Raw genomic sequence first — 22,239 nt, forward strand, 5'->3', positions numbered from 1 at the left:
TTAAGCGTGGAAAATTTTTCACTCTTCTCAGAAACTGTGCCGAGTCATAGCAGCTTCATCTTCACAGTTCTGAAAATTGTGTCTTCCTGCCAGCGTGTGGTTTTACATCTTAAACCTCGTTTTTTTTCTATCTGGCATAATCGATGTGTTACTGGACACATTGGGGCACGTTGGACCTGTGTGGTGCCCACAGCGCATAGCACCACTTTGAAAAAGGAGACATTTTTGTCTCGGTTTCTCTCTCCTCTGAACCCAGGAGAAGGTTCAGCTCTGGAGGCCCTCAACAGTACAAGTCACAGGCACTGTCTGGAGCCTGCAATTTGACTAAATATTCTGTTCTTTCAAACACAGGCTACCATGGCAATTCTGTTGGTTAAGAGCTTAATCACTTAGCTGCAAAAATCCATGTGTAATGTTGGGAAAATTACAAAAAGGAAGTAAAGCACGGGTTTGAATTGTTAAGACGTTTCTATGGCCAAGCAACACATTTCCATAATTTGGTCTGGAGTGTTGGGGGTTTTTTTCCTTACAAAATTATATCCATCTGCTGAATATTTCACCTGGGCTTTTAACTGCTGTGCTGGAAAAAAGGGGGGGAAAAAGGAGTGAGAGCCATATCTCTTAACTGTGATAGGGGCATTTCTCTCTCAAAACGGGGCCAGGGCAAAGGCTAAAGCTCAGAAAAGCAAGTTACCCTGCTGTTGTGCACACACAGAGCAGAGGATTTGGTGCTCTCTGTTCCGTAGATAAGCCCAGTTTCTCAATTGTCAATATTTTGGACAGATTTTTGCAAGTGTGTAGAAGAAGAATAAAGCACATTTAGATGGGAAGGGACACACTTGTATTAGTTTTGTCCAGATGTAAGTAACGAAGTCTGTAAGATACGAGACAATGAGCAGACAAGCTTTTAAAAACCTCCTCTCAAATTTTGTTGTGGAATTCAGTCTGGAATGGGGCAGACACATAGGGAGGTATGAATCTGTTAGCAGTTTTTCAACATACAAGTTTTTATTTTCCTTCCTGTGTTCAGTCTTTTATAAGCCCAGCAAAGAACCTCATGAAAATCAAAAAATGGCAAGGCCATCTTTCTTTCAAGCTCTGAAAAATGTGCAATAATATGATCACCTGTTAGAAGCAGGCGATGTTTGGAGTCATATATCTAAACTTGCTGTAGGGAAGGCATTTCAGGTTAAAGACAGAAAGAAGGACCTGGTCTTGGAAGACTTTGTGCTCTGCAGTCAGATGCTGTGATGCTGATTTTCTTTTGAGTTATTATCATGGATGCACATCTCATTCTGCCTAGGCCCAGACGAGGGATACAGCATTTAAAAAGCAAGGAAGAAAAGCAATGCAAAAACCTCATGTCTTGCATAAGCTGGCAGTTCTGGCCTGCAGAATCTTTCTCCAGTGATATTTTGCTCCAGTCGTGTGTTTAACTAAAATAAAGTTGATCTTTTCGTAAACTTTTCATCAGCTGATTACATCAATTTCCCATGCAGGTGATTGACCATCCCAAGTACCAAGGATCCAAAAGAATTGCAATCTTTCTGAGCATGCCAGATGAAATCCAGACAGATGAAATAATTAAGGACATTTTTAAGCAGGGCAAGGAGTGTTTCATCCCACGTTACAAGCCTCACAGCAATCACATGGACATGCTGAAGTTATCATCAGCTGAAGACATCTCTTCACTTAGTTTGACGTCCTGGAATATTCTTCAGCCTAGTGATGATGACAGTGCAAGAGAGGAGGCTCTTGGTGGTGGTGAGTATTTTCTTCCTGCATTGTGGGGTTGTTGAGCAGGAGTAACCTGGAGTTGGAAATAATCTGATAGCAAGAGTGAAATGAAACCTTACTCATTGGTTTTAATTGTTGTAGATGCGCTGAAGTCAATGTAAGCAGATGCTCCGTTCTCTTGTCTGTTTGTCTTGCCACCCCTGTGATATGCCAGCAGAGCATGAACAAGATTGCATGCTGATCCAGCTGAAGGAAACCCAAGCCCTCCAGATAAATCAGCTCGCTGGTCTGGTACATGGACGTCCTCAGTGCCGTCTGGCCAGACGTAACATAGAGGCTCAAGAAGGAGACAGGGACTTGCCAGGAGGTGCCATTGAAAGTCATGGGAGTTTCATAGGTTCAGGATGCACTCAGAGAACTTTAGTTTCCACTGCCTGAAAAGTAGGGACTTTTTCAGGTGATGCCTCTAGGCTGACAGGAGAATTTTCTGAAATCTTTGATCCTGCAAATTGTATTGCATGGATGAATCACAGTGCTGATACGGTGCCTGCCCATGCAGAACAGCTCTGCGGACTGGGACCTCAGACTGAAAATAAAAGGACTTTCTTGTAGGCTTGGATGAATATTGCAGTCTTTTCCATCATAATTCCCTCACATTTTTATTTTGATCTTATAATGCCATCTCAGACGCTGGATTGTTCCTAGGGTTGAATAGTTAAAAGTTCATTCATAGCTAGCAGCATGTGTTTGGGTCCCTGTCTCTTTCTTAACCTAAAATTCCCCAACTTGTTCAGACTTGTAAACAAACTCACTTCTTCCGTGTCTGCATTCATTATTTGCATTATTTTCGTAAACATCTTCCCGCAACATCTGCAGAAATGTTTAATGTTATTAATAGAAAAACTTGTGTTGAACTCATGCTTGAAACCTCAGTCTAGGAAAGTTTTCTCTAGGTGGAAATTTACCGTGCAGCCAGCTTCCACACCTCACAGACTTACTGGCTTCTTAATGCTTGACAAAGGAACAGACCATTTGTATGGCTCCGTTTAGATGAACTGGGCTTTGTATTTGCTTTGAGTTGCCAATGGACTTTCCCAGAATACAGCCCCGTAGACAGTTAATGCTGGGAGCATTAGCGTTATTTATCAGCATTTCCACTGTGTTTGTCTCTCCTTTTTTTTTGACCTCTACCTCTTTCCTAATTCAGAATCCTTTCAGTGTCCACATTTTAGCTAGCAAAGAATTTCACTGCCATCTTCTTTCACATTGCATACAGTAATCATCTTTACGTTTAATATTTATTTTACTTGTTTTCCTAATGTCTGTCAAAAATTTATGCATATTGGTGGGATTTAGGGGCTTTTGAAGGTAACCCTTAAAATATCTATGGTTCTGTTGACTAAGCTTAGTTCAGATGCTTGGGACAAGCTTTTGTACTACTGATGAGCTGCTGATAATTGAATTTAACAAGTCTGTTGCAGAGATCACAGAGTAAACACACAACAATTTTAGGTATGAGGGGAGCAAGGACTACCTGTTGTAGAGTGCACTGAGGTGTACCTGTTGGAGATGGCCCAGATGCCTAAGAGTGAAGATGGGGAAGGGCAGGAGCAAGATTTGATACCTGGGTGGTTCTGGAGCTGCTGTTCCATTTTCTGCACAGCGTCTGGTTCTGGGCAGTGAGCAATGCCAAGAGAGCTGCTGCAGCCTGCAGAGAGATGCCTACAGAGCTACTACTGGTGTATGTCCATGTCAGGCTGGTTCTGCCTGCAGCTCGATTTTAGTCTGTTTGTACTCAGTAACTTAGAAATAATTCAGTTTAGATTTAAAGTCAGACCTTGCACATTTATCCTTGGACAGTTTTTGTATATTAGAGAGTACGATTAGGTTTTTTTCACTACTGCATAATCTAACTCCCCTTCTCCCCCCAGTTTATCCCCACATAAACACACACTGCATCTCAATGTGTTTTTAAATTCCTTTTCCTGTATTTTTTTGTCAGTTACTCTATTTTTTTGAATTTTGGTACATTTGTAGGAATGCAGATTGCCTTGCTGCTACATCCATCCTCCATTGTTGGAATTATGCATGGATGAAACATTTATCTCTGTGATGTTATCAAATACTGTGGTGATCTGAGGCATTTACATTGTTATAAGGAGATAACGTAGTGTTATATTAGTAATGTTCCCATTGCTAGCATAAGTTGCTATGTAATTTCCAAGAAATACCCTGCAGGTACATAAATAAGTCATGTCACTTGTGAGTGTATTCATTTTGCATGACAAAAAGCTTAAATTCACACTGTCCTTAAAACTTCTTTCCTTTTTACAGGCACGGTTATTGTGAAGAATAGCTCAAATATAGGACAATGTATAATTTTTGCATGAAGTTTCCCAGTCTTTGGTGGTACTCACAGACTGTGTTGAGTAGATATGAACCTCTCATTTTGGAGATGGTCCTTTTTCTGTTGGATCAGGGTTCAACCGTTTTCATCACGGCAGTACACCACGTTACACCTTGTTAGCATAAAGAAAGATCGCTGCTGATTCAGTAGTAGAAGGTCTGTCATCTTCCCTACCATGCATGGGTGATGGTAATTGTCATACAAAAAGTTGGGTTTGTTAGGCTAAATGGACACAGTAACAGAAAAACGAAAGTGGACGAAGTTCAGATATTTTTTTTGGAGTGGGCTGTATGTAGGTACACGGCTTAGTCCATTTACAGTTACACCCACTGAAAGATTTAGACAACTTTTGAAGCAGTTTCTGAATAGGTACCAATTCCTGTTTGTATCCTTGCCATCGGAAATACAAAGGTGCACCAGTATTGGGTTTTGACCAAGGTCACACTTCTGATGAAAGTTCATGCGGGTTGTAGGAACTGTTTACAGGAGTGCAGATACCTTGCACAACGTTGGAAGGGGTAAATCAGATTAAACCAGGCTCTCTGTTTGCTTTTTAACACGACTCCTACAGAAATTTAAAGGACGCTTCCCCAGCAGCTCTAATTTCAATGTGGTTTAGGGAGGCGGTGTGATTCAACAAGCTGGACATGGGTTTCCTCATTTGTAATGTTATTTATTATTACTTAAACCTGCTCTGGTTGTTATGGGCTAAGTTAGTCCTCTGAAAAAAAGACTATCCTTACTGGGACTCCAAAAAACTGGCTGGGTTGAGTATCTCCATGTGGTAGAATTCAGGTGGCTTCTTTGAAGGGAGGCAGATGGCCAGGTTTGGACTGAAGGATCTCAGCTGGAAGTCTGCGGCCTGAGCAAATATTATGCTTAACTGTTCATAACTGAACTGAACTACTGACTAGTAGTTAAAGGTGAACAATAAATTAGAGACAACTTGAAAAAGTTGGCGATGGGGAGAGAGGTTTTGGCCTGGATGTTTTTCTTTGGCTGAAGAATGAAGAGTTAATGGAAATAACTCTTCATAATAATGAAGAGCCATAATAATGGCTCTGAATCTGCTCACTGTAATGGACTGTGAGGTGCTCTCCTAAGAAATGCAAGAAACGGGATTATGCGTACAAACTTAATTCAGCCTCTTTGTGTAAATTCTGCCCCAGTCTTTAATTACACTATTACACAGTCCTTGCCTGTCAGATCTGGGCTCATTCAACGAGGAACCCAGATGCAATCATTTGGACTCTTTCAGTGATGCAGAAGATGAACACTGCTTGCTGTTGATGAATGCTGCTAACAAGTATGTGCTCAGGCATTTGCTTCCTCTCTGTTCAAGTTAGATCTGCAGGCCCTTTTTACTGTGCATTATGCAAACCTTGGTGTGGAGACAGAGGTCTCCATTTCTGTGTGGGTCATTCATCACTGCAGTGTTCAATGAGAATTTGCTGATGGAGGAGCAGCAGAGGATCGGGATCCTGGTGAGCAGCCCCCAGTGAACAGCGACTCTTCCACTTGTTTTTCCAAACATTACGGTATCTTCTCTGTTTCCTCCAAAATGACAATGTCCCAGACTTGCCTCAGCGTTGGGCCCGACCCCCTTTCCAAGGTTTAATTTCTCTACCACCATAGTGCCCCTCTCCATCCTGCTCTGTGCCCAACTGGGCCAGCACAACTAGCTTGCCCCTGCCAAAAGGGAGGAGGTCGTGTGCTTTGTCTTCTTTCACTTGTCCCATTCCAGACACACAAGTACTCATTTCCTTCCCCACTGTGCTGGCTTCTTGCTCTTTTTCATTGGCTTAGAAAAAAAAACTCTGTTAAATAGCACTTTTTGTACTAAACCACAGCGGATGTAGCTTTGTGATTGCTTCTTTTGGGCAGTGCCTGATTAAATGAGCCGCTGCCCTCTCTCCTCCTCTCGGTCCCCATCCCTGCAGCCACATTGGGAGCTATATTGGGAAACCAGTTGTGGTTCCAAGTAACCCAGCACCAGTAAAAGTCTCCTCTCAGACAGGGCTGCCTCACAGATTTGGGGTGATGCAACTGAAGGGCTGGTAGGAAGCTGGTGGTGAGGGGTTGCGTAAACGGGTGGTGTGCCAAAAAAAATCTTAGTGAAACTTCAGTCCTCATTTCCTTCCATGTTTCGGTTCCCAGTCTCACCCCAGTCCACAGGACCAGGAGCAGGCACCAAAATGAAAGTCCACCCACGTTGCTGTGACTACAGCACCAATACAGAGAGGGTGGCATCTTCAGAAGCCCAGTGTTTGCCCTGACACATCTTCCCTAAGCCTGTGCAAACAGGTTTTCAAACATTTACTGCTTCGTGTAAGCCAAGCTCAAATGGATTTGACCGGGGTAAAGTCCCGTCATTGACACAGAGGGTGCCATGAGCAGGGTTTCAAGTTCTTGCCTCAAAGCATGGAGCAACAGAGCTTTCCCCATTGTTGTTTTTGCTGGCTCTGTGCTTAGAAACCAGTGAACCATTTTGCCTGAAACAAAAGAAATACAACTCCCCCCTCAGTTTGGCATAAATACCTGAGCTGAAAAATGTCAGCATTTGAAAATACAGCATCTTAAATGTAATGGGGAATGCTGAATAATCTGCTGCTATTCTACTAAAGCATAATGTATTTTTGCTCCCAGAAGTGAATGTATTAAGAATTCAACTTCTGTTTTGTGATTTAGTTTGGAGATTTCTGGCATTTTCACTGCTGGAAACTTGGGTGCCCTGCCAATCACAGTTTTTCTGTTGTACCTTCAAGATGATCAGTGAAATGTTAACTGGATAATCCAGACTGTAATTGACAGTACATTTATTCTTAATAGTAAGGGAACATCCACATTTCAAACAAAGCGAGGAACAACACCAGCAACTTCTTGCACCTTTGTTTTTGCATAACCCTCTGGATGTTGGCTTTTGAGGTTTGGGTGGTTACATCTTTCTGCCCTTAAAACTTCCATAACACTTTGAAACTTGCTGTAGCATGGATGACAATAATGTGCTGGTAGCAGAAACAGGCAGTTTACCCACATGGATTGTGTTTGGTTTATAAGGGCTATTTATGCCGGGAAGTCCGACCCTCTTGCAAGAAAAATGCTGGCTACCTCTATGCTACCATTCCAAACAACTGCAAGTAGCTTGAAATTATTCCTGAGTGACCATTAGCCCTGTTTTAAACGTTGCCAGTGGGATCTGCAGAAACATTTTGGTCTGCAAAAGCTCTTTTTCCACCTGTCTTTAAACTCCTGCTATTTATTCATACATTCAAAGAAGCTGCATTTGCTGCAGGACTGATGGTCTTGTGGTGCCATCAGTATTCGTAGTTATTCCACATTTTAGCACATTTCTTCACAGGTGTGGCTGAAGTAGTGGCAATGCAGTCTTAGGAGAAATAGGTTTAACTTAGAGCTGTGAAATGAAATGGGATGTAAAAAAAGATAGCGGGTTGTCTCCCCCTCCAAAAAAAAAGATGCACCAGAAATGGGAGTGGTTTGAAATCTGACACACATTAGAGTTTAGAAATAAAAAACAGTATGAGGAGAAAAGGCTGCCTTGAAGCTCAGGGAAGGTCTAATACGCTACTGCAGCTCCATCAGATGTCGTGTAGTTGTACATGAAGGCGTAATGGGACCGTGCAAAATGATGCTAATAATTCTGAAACAAGATGTGGTAAATAATGCTGGGGGTAACTGTGTATATTAAAATGAGATATATGCAGATTGGAATGTATCTGGACTAAATGAAATACGGGTATGTGAAAAGCAGAGATGTTAAATATTACCACTTAGGCAAAAAACCAGAAAATACCCCAAACAAGATTGTAAAATGATTGAGGGTACTATTAGATTTTCTTTTCCTCTGGGAGACTTGATTAAAACTTACAGTACAATATATGTCAAGGGATGGATTATAATTTAAAATCTTTTTACACTGGTCATAAAAAATAAAACCTGAGAGCATGGCACGAAACAAAATTGAAAATCAAGGCTCGGCTCTTAATGTAATTCATTTTTTAATGAAATGATTTAAAGTTTGGAATGAACTTCTGCTTGGAGACAATGAGCCATAGTATTTTGATATGCACAAGGAGAACAAATTCGGTGCAAGTGAGGCATTAACATTCTGGTGAGGAGTCTCTCTGAGGGGAGAGGATGCTTCCCTTCTCGCAGTGCAGGATCGGAGCACTGGACGTACAACCTGGCACCGTGTGTTCTACAAGATTCGGGAAATCGCACACCTTGTCGCAATCACTGAAATTCCTTCTGCCTCTGCAGTTTATCCCCGTACAGGTTCTGGTTTTCTTTATCTGTGGGCATTCAGAGCGTTCCTCTAAGCATCTGATTCAATTTGTATTAAGTCCTTGGCACCGCTGCCTTCTGACAGCTGTGGGCTGTGCTGGTTAGTTAGCTGTAATGTGAAATATTATGTTCCTTATTATGTTAATATTATATTATGTTCCTGCACTATGTGAAATATATGTTCCTTGTATTCATTTGAAATTTGCTGCTTTCAGTTCACGTGATGCCTCATTCCTCTACGATGAGAAGTAGATAAGCGTGTTTGATTTATTTTCTTTTTATCATTCAGTGTTTACTTAAACCTGTATTATTTCAATTGCAATCTTTTCTACCAAACTTTGTTTTCTTATTCTCCTGCAGAATCTTTTCTAGCTCTGTAAGAGTTCCAGCTATTGCTCTTTCAACCTTTGCAATTTCTCTGATGTTATTTCAAAGAAAAGATGTCTGAGAAAACATTTTATATTCAGGTAAAGAAATACTGTGAAACAGATGTAATGGCACTGTAGAACTTAATTTTTTCTGTATATACCATAGCACTGCTTTTCAGATCAGCTCGCTGGGCTGATCTGTGTAACTGGTTTCCACACAGGTGTCTCACAACACCACATTGTGACAAAAATGCCTGTTGCAGTATTAAAGATCCGTAAAATAATTGTACATTATTCTGTGTGGCCTGTTCTGTGAAAGGTAGACCTAGGAAAAGATTTGCTTGGAAATAAAATATTTTAAGTGTTGGACCCAGCTGCGATAGCACCTCATTCCCTTGGGGTTTTCTGCATCCCAGCCCTCAGTCGAAAGCTGTGGGACCCCATCCCCAGAACTGGGGTTGCCCTCCGCTGGTGCTGGTGTCTTCCCCTTGATGTCTGCACCAGTTCCACAGCTCTGAAACAGCTCAGTAGCAACCTGCACCTAATTTGCTGGGCAAATGCAGACACTTTCGGCTGAGCTTCTCCCTGTGCTTCTGTTCAGAAACAGCTATGCCGTGATTACAGAGTCTCTTTCTTTGAAAGGCTTTTGAAAAAATGCTCTGAAATGCAGAACTTGATGTGTTTCTGTGCCATTTAATTTATCTGTGCCATTTTAATTCATTTGGTGTCCTTATGTCCTGAATTTCCTTGGTGCAGACCAAACCACAAACGCTGTGTGGTTTAGTTTTGATACCGCCTGTGCCAGGGTGTCCTGCAGTGAGCTCTGCAACACGACGGCTTTTTGCTTTCATAAAGTTCATTAAGGCTTTAAAAGAGTGCTTTTCCTTGTAATCATCCTAAGTGTTGCATCCATGTTTGCCTTCTTGCAGAAAATGTTCTCCTGGCACTCAGCAAAACAACTAAAAAGATTACTTCTGCTGTAATCAAATTAAGCTTAAAGATAAGTGAGAGCAACGTAGGCAAGGGCTTTGAATTCACTGCAAGTGACACTCAAGTATTTTGTTTCAGAGGGCTAATGTTGCTCCTGTGAGTGTGAACGGTAGTGTTGTCATTTTCTTCATAGTGTTTCCTAGAGACCGGAGTCTCTCAAGAGCAAATAAGGGGTTAGGTTCTTTCTGGAGTGTGGCATGAGTCTGTACAACGAACTCGTGAGGGGAAACACAAACACGCAAGTATTTCTGGCTGTGGCAACTGATCCAGACAGACATTTCTGTCTCCCTTTATTTCCATTTGTGGAATGGAAGAGCCAGCACCAAACATGTGTCAGTGCCTCTGTGTACGTAATTTGGACAGGAGAGGAAGTTTTTTCCTGCTTTTTACCTTGCTTCTCGCTCTGGTCCTCCAAACCACAGTGCCATCTTCGGTGCTCACGGCTGAGCAGGTTCAGCTCATGAGTCTGGCAGAAAATTACTACTTCTTTTTCCTTTCTTTTTCCTAGGATTGGTTTTCTGCCAGCTTAGTGGGCTATTAAATGAGGTCAGCACTTTTGCAGCTACCAAAGAATTGTCTTGCTGGCACAGTTAATCCCCACTGTCTTTGCTGGGATTCGAAATACGCTGTCGTTTCTCCTGTACGGTGGGAAATTCCTTGGGCCTGGCAGAGAGCCACAGGCTTTCAGGGAGCAGGAGTGTAAGGATAGCTTTATGTTTAGTGTCATAACTGGACTCAGTTCCTGCTTGCGCAGGCTTTTGTGCACATGAGATGGAAATCAGATTTTAGGGTCCAGATGGAGGGCAGATTCCTGTCCAGGAGTGACATGAAGCCCTTTGCCGGCAGGTGTCACCATTCCATACACTTGCTGTGCAGCACTGGTGTCATTTAGGCTGTTTTCCTGTAATTAAAATCTCATCCAGACGTTGTGGTTACACGCACAGAAGAACAAGTGCTCCGGCCTAATGTCTCCAAATATTCAGGGGCTGGAGTGGAGCCGGTGGAGGATTCCAGGGACAGCTGAGTTAGTTAAGCTGTGCAAGCTTAAAAAGATAAAAACTTGTGACGGAGGAAGCGGGATTTCTCAGCTGTTGTGGTGGTAACACGTTTGAACCTAACAGCGAAGGTGCCATCACCTCCGAAGCAGCTGACCCTGCATGGTCACTAAATGCTCCTTACAGGAGTCAGGTTTACGCACTGACGAAGAAGTTGATATCTTACTTAAGATATTGATTTCACAAGCAATTCTGCGTATTTGACAATAGGCTTTCTGCTGAGTGAGTCAAAGGGCGTTGGAAATACTGATAGCGATGCATGATGTATTGAAAAAAATCCCCAAGTGATTCACTTCTGTCATGTTTTGTTTTAAAAATATCCAGACGGCAGCATGCAAAAGAGGACCAAGAGTAAAGAAGTGAAGTAGTGCACATGCACGTGTTATCAGGTGGATGTATTTAAATCAGTGCTCCGATAAACACTATGGGAAGTGTAGCTGATAAGATCTTAAAAGAATTTCATGTAAAAACATATAAAGATAGACAAAGGTCTTGTATTTTAGGCTGCATCAGTGCTACAATAGTCCCGACATAAACAGTTCAAGCACCAATGCCTTTGAGTTTCTCTAAAGGAGCAGATTTGCAGTCAGCATTTGCCGATTTAACAAGAAGTGTTGATGTGCTGTAAATTGGCTCTAGTGCCATTCGTCCTCTCTTTGGAATTGCTCCTTGGTACATCTTATTTCAGAATATTTTGGAGGTTTAACATCACAGGAGAACCTCGGTGCAAGCCTTTGAACCAAACATTTTTGGTTGCCCAAGTCTTCCCAATCAGACTGCTCTGACTCTGCTCAGGTATCTGAGTATCAGGAACAGAAAAGTCACTTCTCACAGACTGATAACCAAAGCATTTTTAAGCAATTATGTCCTTTAAATGTACAAAACCAGACATTTTTGTAGGTGGCATCGTGTGATTATGGTTTATTTATGGGGCTTACGCAGACTTGATGAATAATAGTGAAATAGAAAAGTTCACGTTCAGCTTTTCTTTTAGGCAGACATTTGGCAAATTCTGAAAATGAGACACTAGACCTCAGCTGACTGTAAGTTAAACCTCAGGGGAAATGAGTGTGATGGTTATAGCCCCGCAGTCTTCCCACATTGTGAAACCAGCTAGAATTGAACACAGCTCTATAGCCTTATGCAGTAGGGTAACGACACATGCAAGGATATTTATTTGTGGAGCAGGATAGGCTTGTGCAGGGCTGACAAACCACAGCTCATACTGTGTGGTGCACTTCACCTTGCAAATGTATTGGCACTAAATTGAGAAGATTTGGGTTTAAATGAATTCGAAATAGGAACGTGTTTGCTCGATCGCAGCTTAGTAGTCCAGGAGCTCATCAAACGGCTTTATCAGTGTGTTTTGCAGTTTAATAACAGGAGAGTGGCTGGCACCCTTTGCAGTTTAATAACAGGAGAGGGCCTGCCACTCTGTTGTTTTAAACCTGTCTGACTGATGGCTATCATGTAGCTTCTCGGGGAGAAGTATAAATATTTTATTACGCTGTAGTTCAGAAGGGCAAGTGTGAACTGTGGAGACCAATGTTTCATGCTGACACAAAGCACTGACATGGATGAGTAGACAGATAAACGCTGAGTTGCTCGGTGCTTGTTTGTAGATTCTGCTGATGGGTCTATTTTCTGCAAAACATTTTATTGAAGTAATAACAGAAGCTGTCTCAGTCATGCTTGTGGACCGATTACCCAGGGCATGTGGATTGCAGAGGAGATGGCCTGCTCGGCACCCCTGTGTATGTGGAAGGCAGATTGGTGGGTTACGGGTGTGCACAGGTGTGGGTAAAAAGTTTTTTAGAAGATAAAAGGACACAAAACCTTCCTGGTGCTTGCAATTCCCATACACAAATAGGAATAAATATAAAGCAAGTAATTGCCCCTGGTGTTAAAAGCATTTCTCCCTTGAGGAGGTGAGCATTAGCCTTGAGGGCCTCATGGTGTTCCCCGTTGCAGGAGACCATGGGTGGAGCTGGTGGAATTTGGGTGCGATACTTTGATTTCTGAGCCCTGTGCGTGCTGGGTAAAAAGCGAGCGCCTCTGGTTTTCCTTCTGAAGCAACAGATGTCTGAATAGGTAGAAAAGAGTGAGTGCTGCTGAGGTGCTGTGATACTGCACTGTTACTGCTGGGGTACTGCACACTGAAGGTGTTCACACAGAGGAGACACCTGGAGGAAAAACTACTGACTGCGGTGTAAAATGAGCTGGATTTTCAAGCTAATATGGCACACAGCTTTTAGTCCTGCTAGATAACAGTTTGGGAGCATAAGGAGACTACAGAGTGAGCACTAGAGGAGAGCTGTTCATGAACAACCAACAACGAATGTCTACCAGATAAAATAATTGATTTTTCTCAACCTCATCTCAGTAACTCAGGGTGTTTTTCATGCAGAGGGGAGTCAGTGGGGCAACGCTGATTTACAGTAACTGAGGGTCTGATCCTTTCTGTTGTGACTTTGGTTTCCAAGGAGATGAGGATTCACACTGAGCTTCTGGTATTGATTTGCAAAGGCTGTATCATGTGAGCAAATAGGAATTATGGGATGCGAGTTTCCTTTCTGTTTAAGGGGCTGTATTTACATTTTAGCAGACTGTGGCAAGGGGGCAAAATTAAGCAGCGTAACTTTATGTCTGCGATCACCTGTGTTACTGGAAGAAGTCAGCATCATTGGTTTTGGATGAATGACTGTTTTGCAAATGCTTATCAATTGCAGAAAAGGTAATGTTTTCATCTCCTTGCTTATTTAGTTGGGGATATAGCAGAATCTGGCTTCCCTGTGGCTTAGTTGGGATAGCAAGCTGGTTTCCTCTGGAAGCAATCCCAGTCCTTCCAGGAACCAGACACCTCGGGAGGGTCTGGATTAGGCCTGTTGTGAACAGATCTGGCATTTCCCTTCTTGACCTTATACCAAGGCAAGTGTGTGACAGCAGAGAAACCAGGGGCGAGTTTGAAACCAAGGGCAGGTTTTTTCCAAAGGGCAGAAAACTTCTCTGGAAGAAGATGCCAAGCTGTTAGCAACCTCGGTAGTGGCATGAGGGGCATTTTAGGGAGAAGGGTTATTAGTACTGGTCATAAAAGGGAAGGGGTTTGTTTTGCTGCAGCATAATTGAAATATTTACTTCTGGGGAGTTTTTTCCCCCAAGGTCTGGTGATTAACCCCGACCACAGTGTTAGGTGCTGTGTAAATACAGAACAAGATGATGATCTGTGCCCTATAGAGTATATGTTGAGAAGCTGACGCCTACCCAAGAGGCCTGACTGTGCTGATGCTGACAGTAATTAAAGTTACAGTAACGACTGTCATTAGTTAGAACTTTCTGAGTGATTCCAGCTCATTGGCTCATACTCTGCATTTCTCCAGGGCTGACACTTCAATGTTTGGATCAAGTGATTGAATTCATTTTTTCCTCTGTGCTGGGTTAGCAGATACATAGACAGCAGATGGTCACTGCACCCTTTTCAATCTGAAAAATAAGGTTTTTCTGCAAAAGAGTTTGGGTTTTTTCTCCTTTGTGGTCCTTCCTAGATCAGAAAAGGACCAAAGCAAGTTTTCATTCCTTGTAAATAAACGGCTTTCAAGTATGTGTAAGCTCTGCAGAGGTTGTGTGTGGACTGATCTGACGTTGTTTATGGTGTGCATAGCACCGCAAACACTGCTCTCCTTTAAACAGAGAGCTCTTCTTGTCTGGGTTCGTCTGGCCCTGCACCTTAGGAAATCATTTACATCCGAGCAAAGCAGAGGAGTCCCCAGCTACCACTGCAGTGCATGGAAAAAACCCAACCACCGAAAAGCTCATTGTTGCCCAAGGAGCCAGGCAGGGAGGATCAGAGTGGGGACATGGGAAACGATGCATGAACGTGTGTGCTTCAGGGAGAAGCTGGAGCTGCACAGCTGCTGCTGCGAGGAGCAGCAGTGGTGGCAGCAGAGCCGGCTGCTGCTGACCTCCTGTAGGCTTCAGCTCAGTCTGTGCTGCGAGCGTGATTTCATGATTTTTGTGAGCACGTTGCCACTCTTTACAGGGACACAGGAGCTGCTACAGCTCAGCCTCATCCTCCTGTAAGTGCTTTGGAGGAGAGGATCAAGAGCCCTCGCTCCCACTTTGATGGGTCCCAGGCACTTTGCTGCATCCACAAAGCAAGCAGTGGTGAGGGATGAGAAGGTTGGATGACGGAGCATTTTGGTTTCATCTTCCATTAGTGCTGTCTAGCTGTGCAGGGGAAAATGAATGACCCCACACAGTGGAGCTGTTTCAAACTTAGCAGCAGAGGGGTCATGCTGGCTGCTCCTTCTGAGAGCAGGACAAGTCCCCAGCAGTCTTTACATGACCTGTATCCGTGCAGTTTGATGGACTCTTCTATAATTAACCATTGTCAAGAACACTTCTGAAAATGCCGGCTGGCATTTCAAATAGGAACATCAGATTAAGGAGAAGAGAGGTAATGAGGTGCAAGGAGAAAAATCCTTCCCTGGGGAGCAAATCAAACCTGATACCGTCATGAAGGGTAATGAGAAATGCACTGCTGAACTGAGAAGATTCACTGCAGCTGCCTAGAGGATGCGAAAACATGTTTTCCTATTTAAAACACCAGAGAGGGGATGCTAATGTCTTCGTCTGCTGGTTAAGTCAGGGGATGCGCAACTTGCACACCTGCCTTGTGTGTGTAGTTTTGCCACACGTTTCCTGAGTCCTTGGCAAGTCATTTCACTTCTCTATGACATAAGGTATGTATATATCTGTGTACAAGTCAGCACAGACAGAGTGTGTCTGTACATCCATGTGGCAGGTTCAGTATTGCTGAATAACTCGGGGCTCATTGGCACAGCCTGGTCCTGTCCACGCTACGCCAGACTTGGGCTGTCTCTTCTTTTTTGGTTTCATGTGATGTCTCTGTGGCCCTAAGGCAATACTGGGTTAATTTTTAATCTTTTTGCCAGTTTGTAGTATTTTTAATAATATGAGGCCTTATGGCAGAGCATCGCAGCAGTATTTTGTAGCATCAGTCTGAGGGGCTGTGTTGCACATTCTGGCATGTGGCAGGAAAGCCTGCGTTTGGAGGAGCAAAACCCGTTTTGTTGGTGCAGGAGGACTGCCCAGGCTGGAAGGAGCCAGACCTGTCCCCTTCTGGCCTCACTGCCCACGGGAATCCTGTCCCCTGGAGCAGGCGTTGGTGTCACCAGGACCGGCAGTGCCAGGCAGTGTGTGACAATTAAACAGCATTGGCCACCTGTGATCCTGTAAATCAATTTGTTTTCTGGCCTGGCTGTATTTAGCAGAATAAATGAAACCTGTGTGGCCGTGTCAGCATGGCTGTATGCCCACACTGATAGATAAGTCAGGGTATATTATTTCATGCATGGTGGCACACAGTTGAGAGAGCTGTGGCCACGAGAGCTCATGTCATCGATACAGCAAGTATTAGGTGACTGTCATCATAACTGCCAACCTTACTGGGATACCCAGTAACTTAATTAAAGTGTATAAGAAGCATTGATATTCTCTACATAGAAGCTGCAGCAATAGGTTGTTGCTTGAGACAGTGTTTTGAGCCTTTAGCGGTTTGCAGGCCCCATGCACATATTCCAGCAGAAGCACAGATCACCTATAGCAGACACCTCTGGACTGTGGAGGTGTGTTCCTTGGCTCCTGACATGTACCAGAGGACCCTTGGGGATTCAAGAACCACCAGGTAATGACTGTGGACGTGTGGGGAGCAATGGACATTACAAGGAGGAACACAGAATGAGGTGGGGGTCATGAGACCTCTCGTAGACTGTTTGACAAGGCAGTAAAAACCGATGTGTTTGATGCCCAGGTACCTGCTCTGCCATCTCAGCGATGCCGTGTAACACAGCGGTCAGTGGGAGCAAGAGGAGCAGGATGTGAGAATGGAGGGAGCCCATAGGGCATCCTGAGTGGCAACCAGCAGTCCTGCAGGGCTGGAGAGGCCTGGGAGCATGAGGACCTTGTGCCAAGAGGGGTGAGATGTTCCTGCCCTCGCCTGCCCTCCTGTTGATGTACGCTCGCTCCTGATAGGAATCTCATGTGTCTGCAATCGTGGTCTCATCTGTGTCTGCAATCGTGGTCTCATCTGTGTGTCACCTCTCATCCTCTGACAGCTCTTCCCCCGCGCTGCCGCAGGCACCGCAAGAGGTTTTGTTGCTCCCCAAGTTATGTGGTGGGGAAGCATTTTCTCCATGCAGCTCTCTGCCATTTGTTCTAGGTCGCGGGGGAGGATTTGGGGCTAATGCTGCTTGAAATGCCTTCGGGCTCCTTGCAGGGTAGCTGTGTCATTTTTCTACTGAAAGTCTTGCTTGGCATTTTACTTAAATCTTGTGCAGTGTGAGTTGCATCAGACAGCGTGTTGTGAGTCAGAGCAAAGGCATTCGGTATCACAGTGCTCCAGTGGAAGAAAAATATAAGGGGAACTATTACAGTATTTACAGCATAATTTCTCATTTTGAGATTTTCCCAAGCTTGTTTGAGTTATTCAGCATTAAAAAATGCATGATTATAGAGGAGCTGACTCATTAAAATTGACTGTTTCTCTAGAGTACCCAGAAGAAAACAGAGTGCTTTAATACATCTAAATTCACTCGACTGTGCCCTGCGCTATCAGTTAAACTACACAGAAAATATCTTTCTTCCCTGCACTGTTTCTGCCAATTCCCTCTTTCCTTAGAGCTTCCCGTGGCTTGTCTTCTTCCTGTCTGCAATACAGATGTAAGGAAACTCAGCACCTTTTTACTCTGGGGGTTTGCCTCTTACGTGCGTTCTTACCTGCCTGTGGTAGCGATTGCAAATGTTTCCTGCTTTTTGCCATGAGAGTCACGCAAAGTGAAAACAGCTGAAAAGAAGTGTAAGGCAGAGGGTGTTTCTGTACATCATTAGTGTTTGGTACATAGTGGTTTCTGGGCCACCTGAATACCTGTGCAAAGCAAATGTGAGTCAAGTCACAGAGAGGGTAAGTAGTGAGCACAGGAATAACTCGGGAGGATTTGACCCGCAGGATCTGTTACTGACTGCGCCGATGGGGAGAAGATCACTCTTTCTAGGCCTGACAGTTGGCAAATACGTACTTTTACTTGCAAACTGAGGAGATGTGGCATGGTACACACAACGTGATGCACATAGTGATACCATAAAAATGGCCTCTCCTTTCATGGGAGATCAAACTGCTGTCCTTGTGCCTCTTTTCCTCTTTGTTTGCCATTTGCCATTTGTCTCCTATGAGTCAAAAGTTGACTGCAGTGTGGTAAAACACTCACACTCCGTTTTATTTCAACCAGTGATATTCTGTGGTCTGCCCTTTGGCCAATTCCCTGTTACTCCCCTGACCTCTTTTAGAAAAACATGCTTCTTGGCTGCACGGTGCCAGATTTGCAAGACTGATCTTCTGTAAGCATCTCGCACTGCGTTGCCATGCATATTTTGTATCTATGTTCTAATTAAGTCATCAGGTCGTGGTGGATGGATGTTCACGTCAGTGACTCTTCTCTGAACTATGAACAGTGGAAGGAAATTTCCACGAGCCTGGGAAGTGTGTGCAGATTATTTGATCTTATGTGAACTTTTAACACGCTCTTCCAGGCTGAGTTTGGAGTTGATACGTGGTCTCAGATGGGATCTTGTGGAAACTGAAGAACTCTGCTTGGCTCTGGCTCTTCCAGTGCATGCTCTCACCACACATCTCCTTGATCGCTGGGCATTTTTCCTCAGCTAGATGTAGTGAAAGCAACTCAGAACAGCAGAAGAGAGTAGGCTGGATGTAGGAAAAGCAGAAAAACACCTGAGACACATCCTAGCCCTGGCGAAGGAGCAGAAGCCTGCTCAAGGCTAAGTACAGCTCCTGTAAGAAGGAAGAGGCAGTGGACTGAGACACAGCATTTGCATAAGTAATGGGAACCTGCACCCTGGCTGTCTCCATTCCTGTTGGGTGCTCAGCATGGCAGACGGTTTCTTTTGATGTGAATCAACTCCTGAAACAAGTGGGCAGCCAAGTGTAAATGGTAGCTGGCTACATGGCGTGAGGCTGATCCACATCTCTTCACAGAGTACAAACAAAGCCAGAAAAAAGGGCTTGGCTGACCTGGCCCTTGCATCAGGAGCTGCTTGGCGGGGTCTTTTGTCAGGGTTTCACCAGGTGGTCAGGTCTGTTTTGCCCAGGGGATTGGCAGCTGATGCAGTTTGGTTCATGTTTTTAGCTGATGTTGAGTACCAGTCAAGTGCAATCTCAGAAGAGTCGCAGGGAACCCATAGGTGCCTCAAGGAGGAGGGGTATTGAGGGCAGGCAAACCAAATGCCTGTGTGTGCTGCTGGAGCAACACTGAAGATTGCTGGAGACTCAGGGAGGAAGTCCTCTGGGAGAAGAGGAACCTGGCATGCTTCAAATCTTGATACAAGAGGGCAAATACCCACTTTCAGAATATGTTGCATTCAAGGCTTTTTGGTTCTGGGAGGTTGAGTGAAGGTTCTTGGTATCTTACAGTTGTGTCAAGAAGATGCTCGCTCTCTTACATGCCTACTTTTCATTTATTTTCCTTTTTTATTTTTGTGTCTGACGTTGAAGTTCATTTGATTTTCTGATTCCTCCTGCATTTAATTTCCCTGAGTTCAGTCTCTGTCTGGATTTAGAGTCATAATCATCATTATTTGGAAGTGTGGGGTTAAATTGATAAAAGAAATTTGTTATAATGTAGGGATTTTTTCCTTCTGGCTTTTCAAGGTCTAATTATCTTGTGGCTGATCTAGTATGCAATTGATAGGGTGAAAATGTAGATGTACAGGTTTAGTATTCAGAGTATTTTTTCATCTGATCAAAGGGAAGCATTTTGCAAAACACAAAGCTTGCATTTTTGTCAGTGTCTGAAGTTGTGTGGATGTAGTCAAGGCATCAGGAAATCCGCTAATGTTTATTTCCACTAATGTTTATTTCATTTTTCTGCAGGAGGTCTTGACCTTATCTTCATGCCAGGCCTTGGGTTTGACAAAAAAGGCAACAGATTGGGAAGAGGAAAAGGATATTATGATACCTATCTTGAAAGATGTATGAAACATCCCGGTGGAAAGCCTTACACGATTGCCTTGGCTTTTAGGGAACAGATTTGTGAATCAGTTCCTGTGACAGAAAATGATGTCCAAGTAGATGAAATCCTCTATGAAGACTGCTGAAAGTATCTTGATACCAACCCACCTTCACAGTGACCAACCAAAGACGTCAGATCCATCAGTCATGACTTTTTATAGTCATATGTCACTTTGGGAGCAATAGAATACACTATTTGTGTTGAACAAAAAATAACAACAGTGTAAATGTGGTAAGAGCAGTGAGGATTGCATTGATTTGCTTCTAATCAGCAAATATCTGGTATGAATTCTTATTCTAGAATCAGTAGAAACAGGGATGTGTGACTGTTCATTACAGTAAGGACCATTTCTTCTCATCATACTTGTGAGAAACAAACTACTTGATACTTAACCATTTTTTGTTCTAGTTTAAAAGTGAACTGTCTCCTAATGACAGTTCTTGATCCATTCTGGAATCAGGTACTTGTTATGGTAAGTTCTTAGTACTTAAATATTGTGTGCATAAGCAAAATAAGAAGCTGCCAGATACATCCTATAGTAAGTTGGGCAAAAAAATGATGATTGCAAAAAAGCTTTAATTGATTTTTAGTGTACACAATAATTTTGACTGTTTACTTGGCTCCTTGAAGTTGCCTTAAAATAGAGGGAGTATCTGTTAATAAAAAAGGTTCCTGTCCATAGCTTTGGTATATGGCTCTTTATCTGAATACAAGGTTGTAATGTAATCTAAAATGTGATCAGTGAGTCCTCCATCTGGAGAAAAAACAGCTTGTTTTTTGTAAAAGAATATAATAAAAACTACTTTATGTTTTGTAATTTTGTACATAGGCCATTCATAATGTCCCAAAATATGTGTCAGGTATGGGTACTATGTTAAAGGATAAAGAGATGTTAAGAATTGCAGAGAGCAGGTTTTATGGATTGAGTAAGTTTTTGGGTTGTTTGGAAGATTGGTGGTTCTCCAGTTCTCCAGATCATCCTGGAAATCAGGAAAAAGATATCCAGAGTTAGTGAGTTTTCCTCTGCATGCTGTCCTCATAGCAATAGGCCACAATATTTCCTGTCAGGATCAATCAGTCAAAATTTTGTGTTCCTTCTTCAATGCATCTTCCCTTTTTCTGTGCATGTTTAAATCCTCCCTCAATGAATAAATCAGTTCATTTACTTTCACCAGACTACTCTGTGTCATCATTAAAATACCCATGAATTCTGAAGGACCAGTTTTGGAGCAAAATGACCTTAAGCCTTCCTCAATGGTAACTGTTTTTGTGAACAAAACCATGCCTACGGTACGTGTGAACCTTTTCATCTCACAATGCTTGTATTCAGTTTTATTTCCATTTTGCTAATACAGTAACTAGTTAAACCCTCTTGCTCTGGGGTGAACATAAGATGTGCAACTCAGGCCTCTCTGGCCTGTGCTCCCTGGTGCTTCTCCATCCTGGGTTAATGAAGGTCCATCTGGCTTGGGTGAAGATACCTTCAGTAGTGGCCAATATGGGCTATTTAGTGAAATGGCAGCGATCAGACTTGATTTCACCAGCTCTTTATCAAACTAATTCACTCCACTGAATGAAAGATGCAGGGTAAGATGTATCCATGTGTTCAGAAAGGGTTGTGCAAGCAGAAGTTGGGCTGATGGCATTGGTCCTGGTACAGTTCTTCATTTCTGAACTTCTCTTGGCGTTCAGACAAGAACTTCTCTTGTGCATTCTCACTAACAACAACAAGATGGGGCAGGTTTTGCATGTGGCAGGCGTGTTTCGAGGTTTGTCTGCAGGGCTGTTTGGGCTCACCCGTCACATTGGGCTCAGCACTAGGCCAATACAGCGTGGCCTGCCATGGGCATCAACAAAGCTCCGCTGAAGCCAGTATTTTTCACAGCGGAAACCTGGATCCCAAATCTGATTGATAGATGTTTTAAATACATACATTAAGTCCAGTTGCATTCAACAAGCTACCTGCTTTCCACCCAAACCAGTGGGTGCTTTTAGTGGTGTCTTGCCTCAGGGTTCAACCACAGAGATTTATCTGGGATCCTGAGACATGTTTGCATGTTTTTGGTCAGTGTTACAGTAAGTGTGCAAGAATGCTGCTCCATATACTTGAGGCACAAAATGAATTGGCCATGTCAGCATAACAAAATGTAATCAGAGGCTGATGACCTTTGGTGCTACGTTCCAGCTGAGGGTAAGCCATGATGTCTGGTTTTAAAACTGAATGCTATTATTTTGAACTGTATTTTATTAGGATGCCTTGTGCCACATAAATAAAATGG

General features: G+C 43.3%; 1 protein-coding gene across 1 annotated transcript; it reads left to right on the forward strand.

Moving 5' to 3' along the window:
* The first annotated feature begins 1,501 nt into the window (after window positions 1-1,501).
* On the forward strand, window positions 1,502-20,240 carry MTHFS (5,10-methenyltetrahydrofolate synthetase (5-formyltetrahydrofolate cyclo-ligase)). The gene is made up of 2 exons (XM_010183091.1): window positions 1,502-1,764; window positions 19,822-20,240. The coding sequence occupies exons 1-2, from the start codon at window positions 1,554-1,556 to the stop codon at window positions 20,043-20,045; spliced, it is 435 nt and encodes a 144-aa protein (XP_010181393.1). The 5' UTR covers window positions 1,502-1,553; the 3' UTR covers window positions 20,046-20,240.
* Window positions 20,241-22,239: the final 1,999 nt, after the last annotated feature.

The sequence above is a fragment of the Mesitornis unicolor genome, unplaced genomic scaffold (assembly GCF_000695765.1).
Source record: "Mesitornis unicolor isolate BGI_N332 unplaced genomic scaffold, ASM69576v1 scaffold534, whole genome shotgun sequence".
In the NCBI taxonomy this organism is placed as follows: Eukaryota; Metazoa; Chordata; class Aves; order Mesitornithiformes; family Mesitornithidae; genus Mesitornis; species Mesitornis unicolor.

Excerpts from the sequence above, each read along its gene's own strand:
- MTHFS (XM_010183091.1), top strand. The coding sequence starts at position 1,554 with ATGCCAGATGAAATCCAGACAGATGAAATAATTAAGGACATTTTTAAG. Across the intron at positions 1,765-19,821 it reads AGAGGAGGCTCTTGGTGGTG|GAGGTCTTGACCTTATCTTC; the intron begins GTGAGTATTTTC and ends ATTTTTCTGCAG.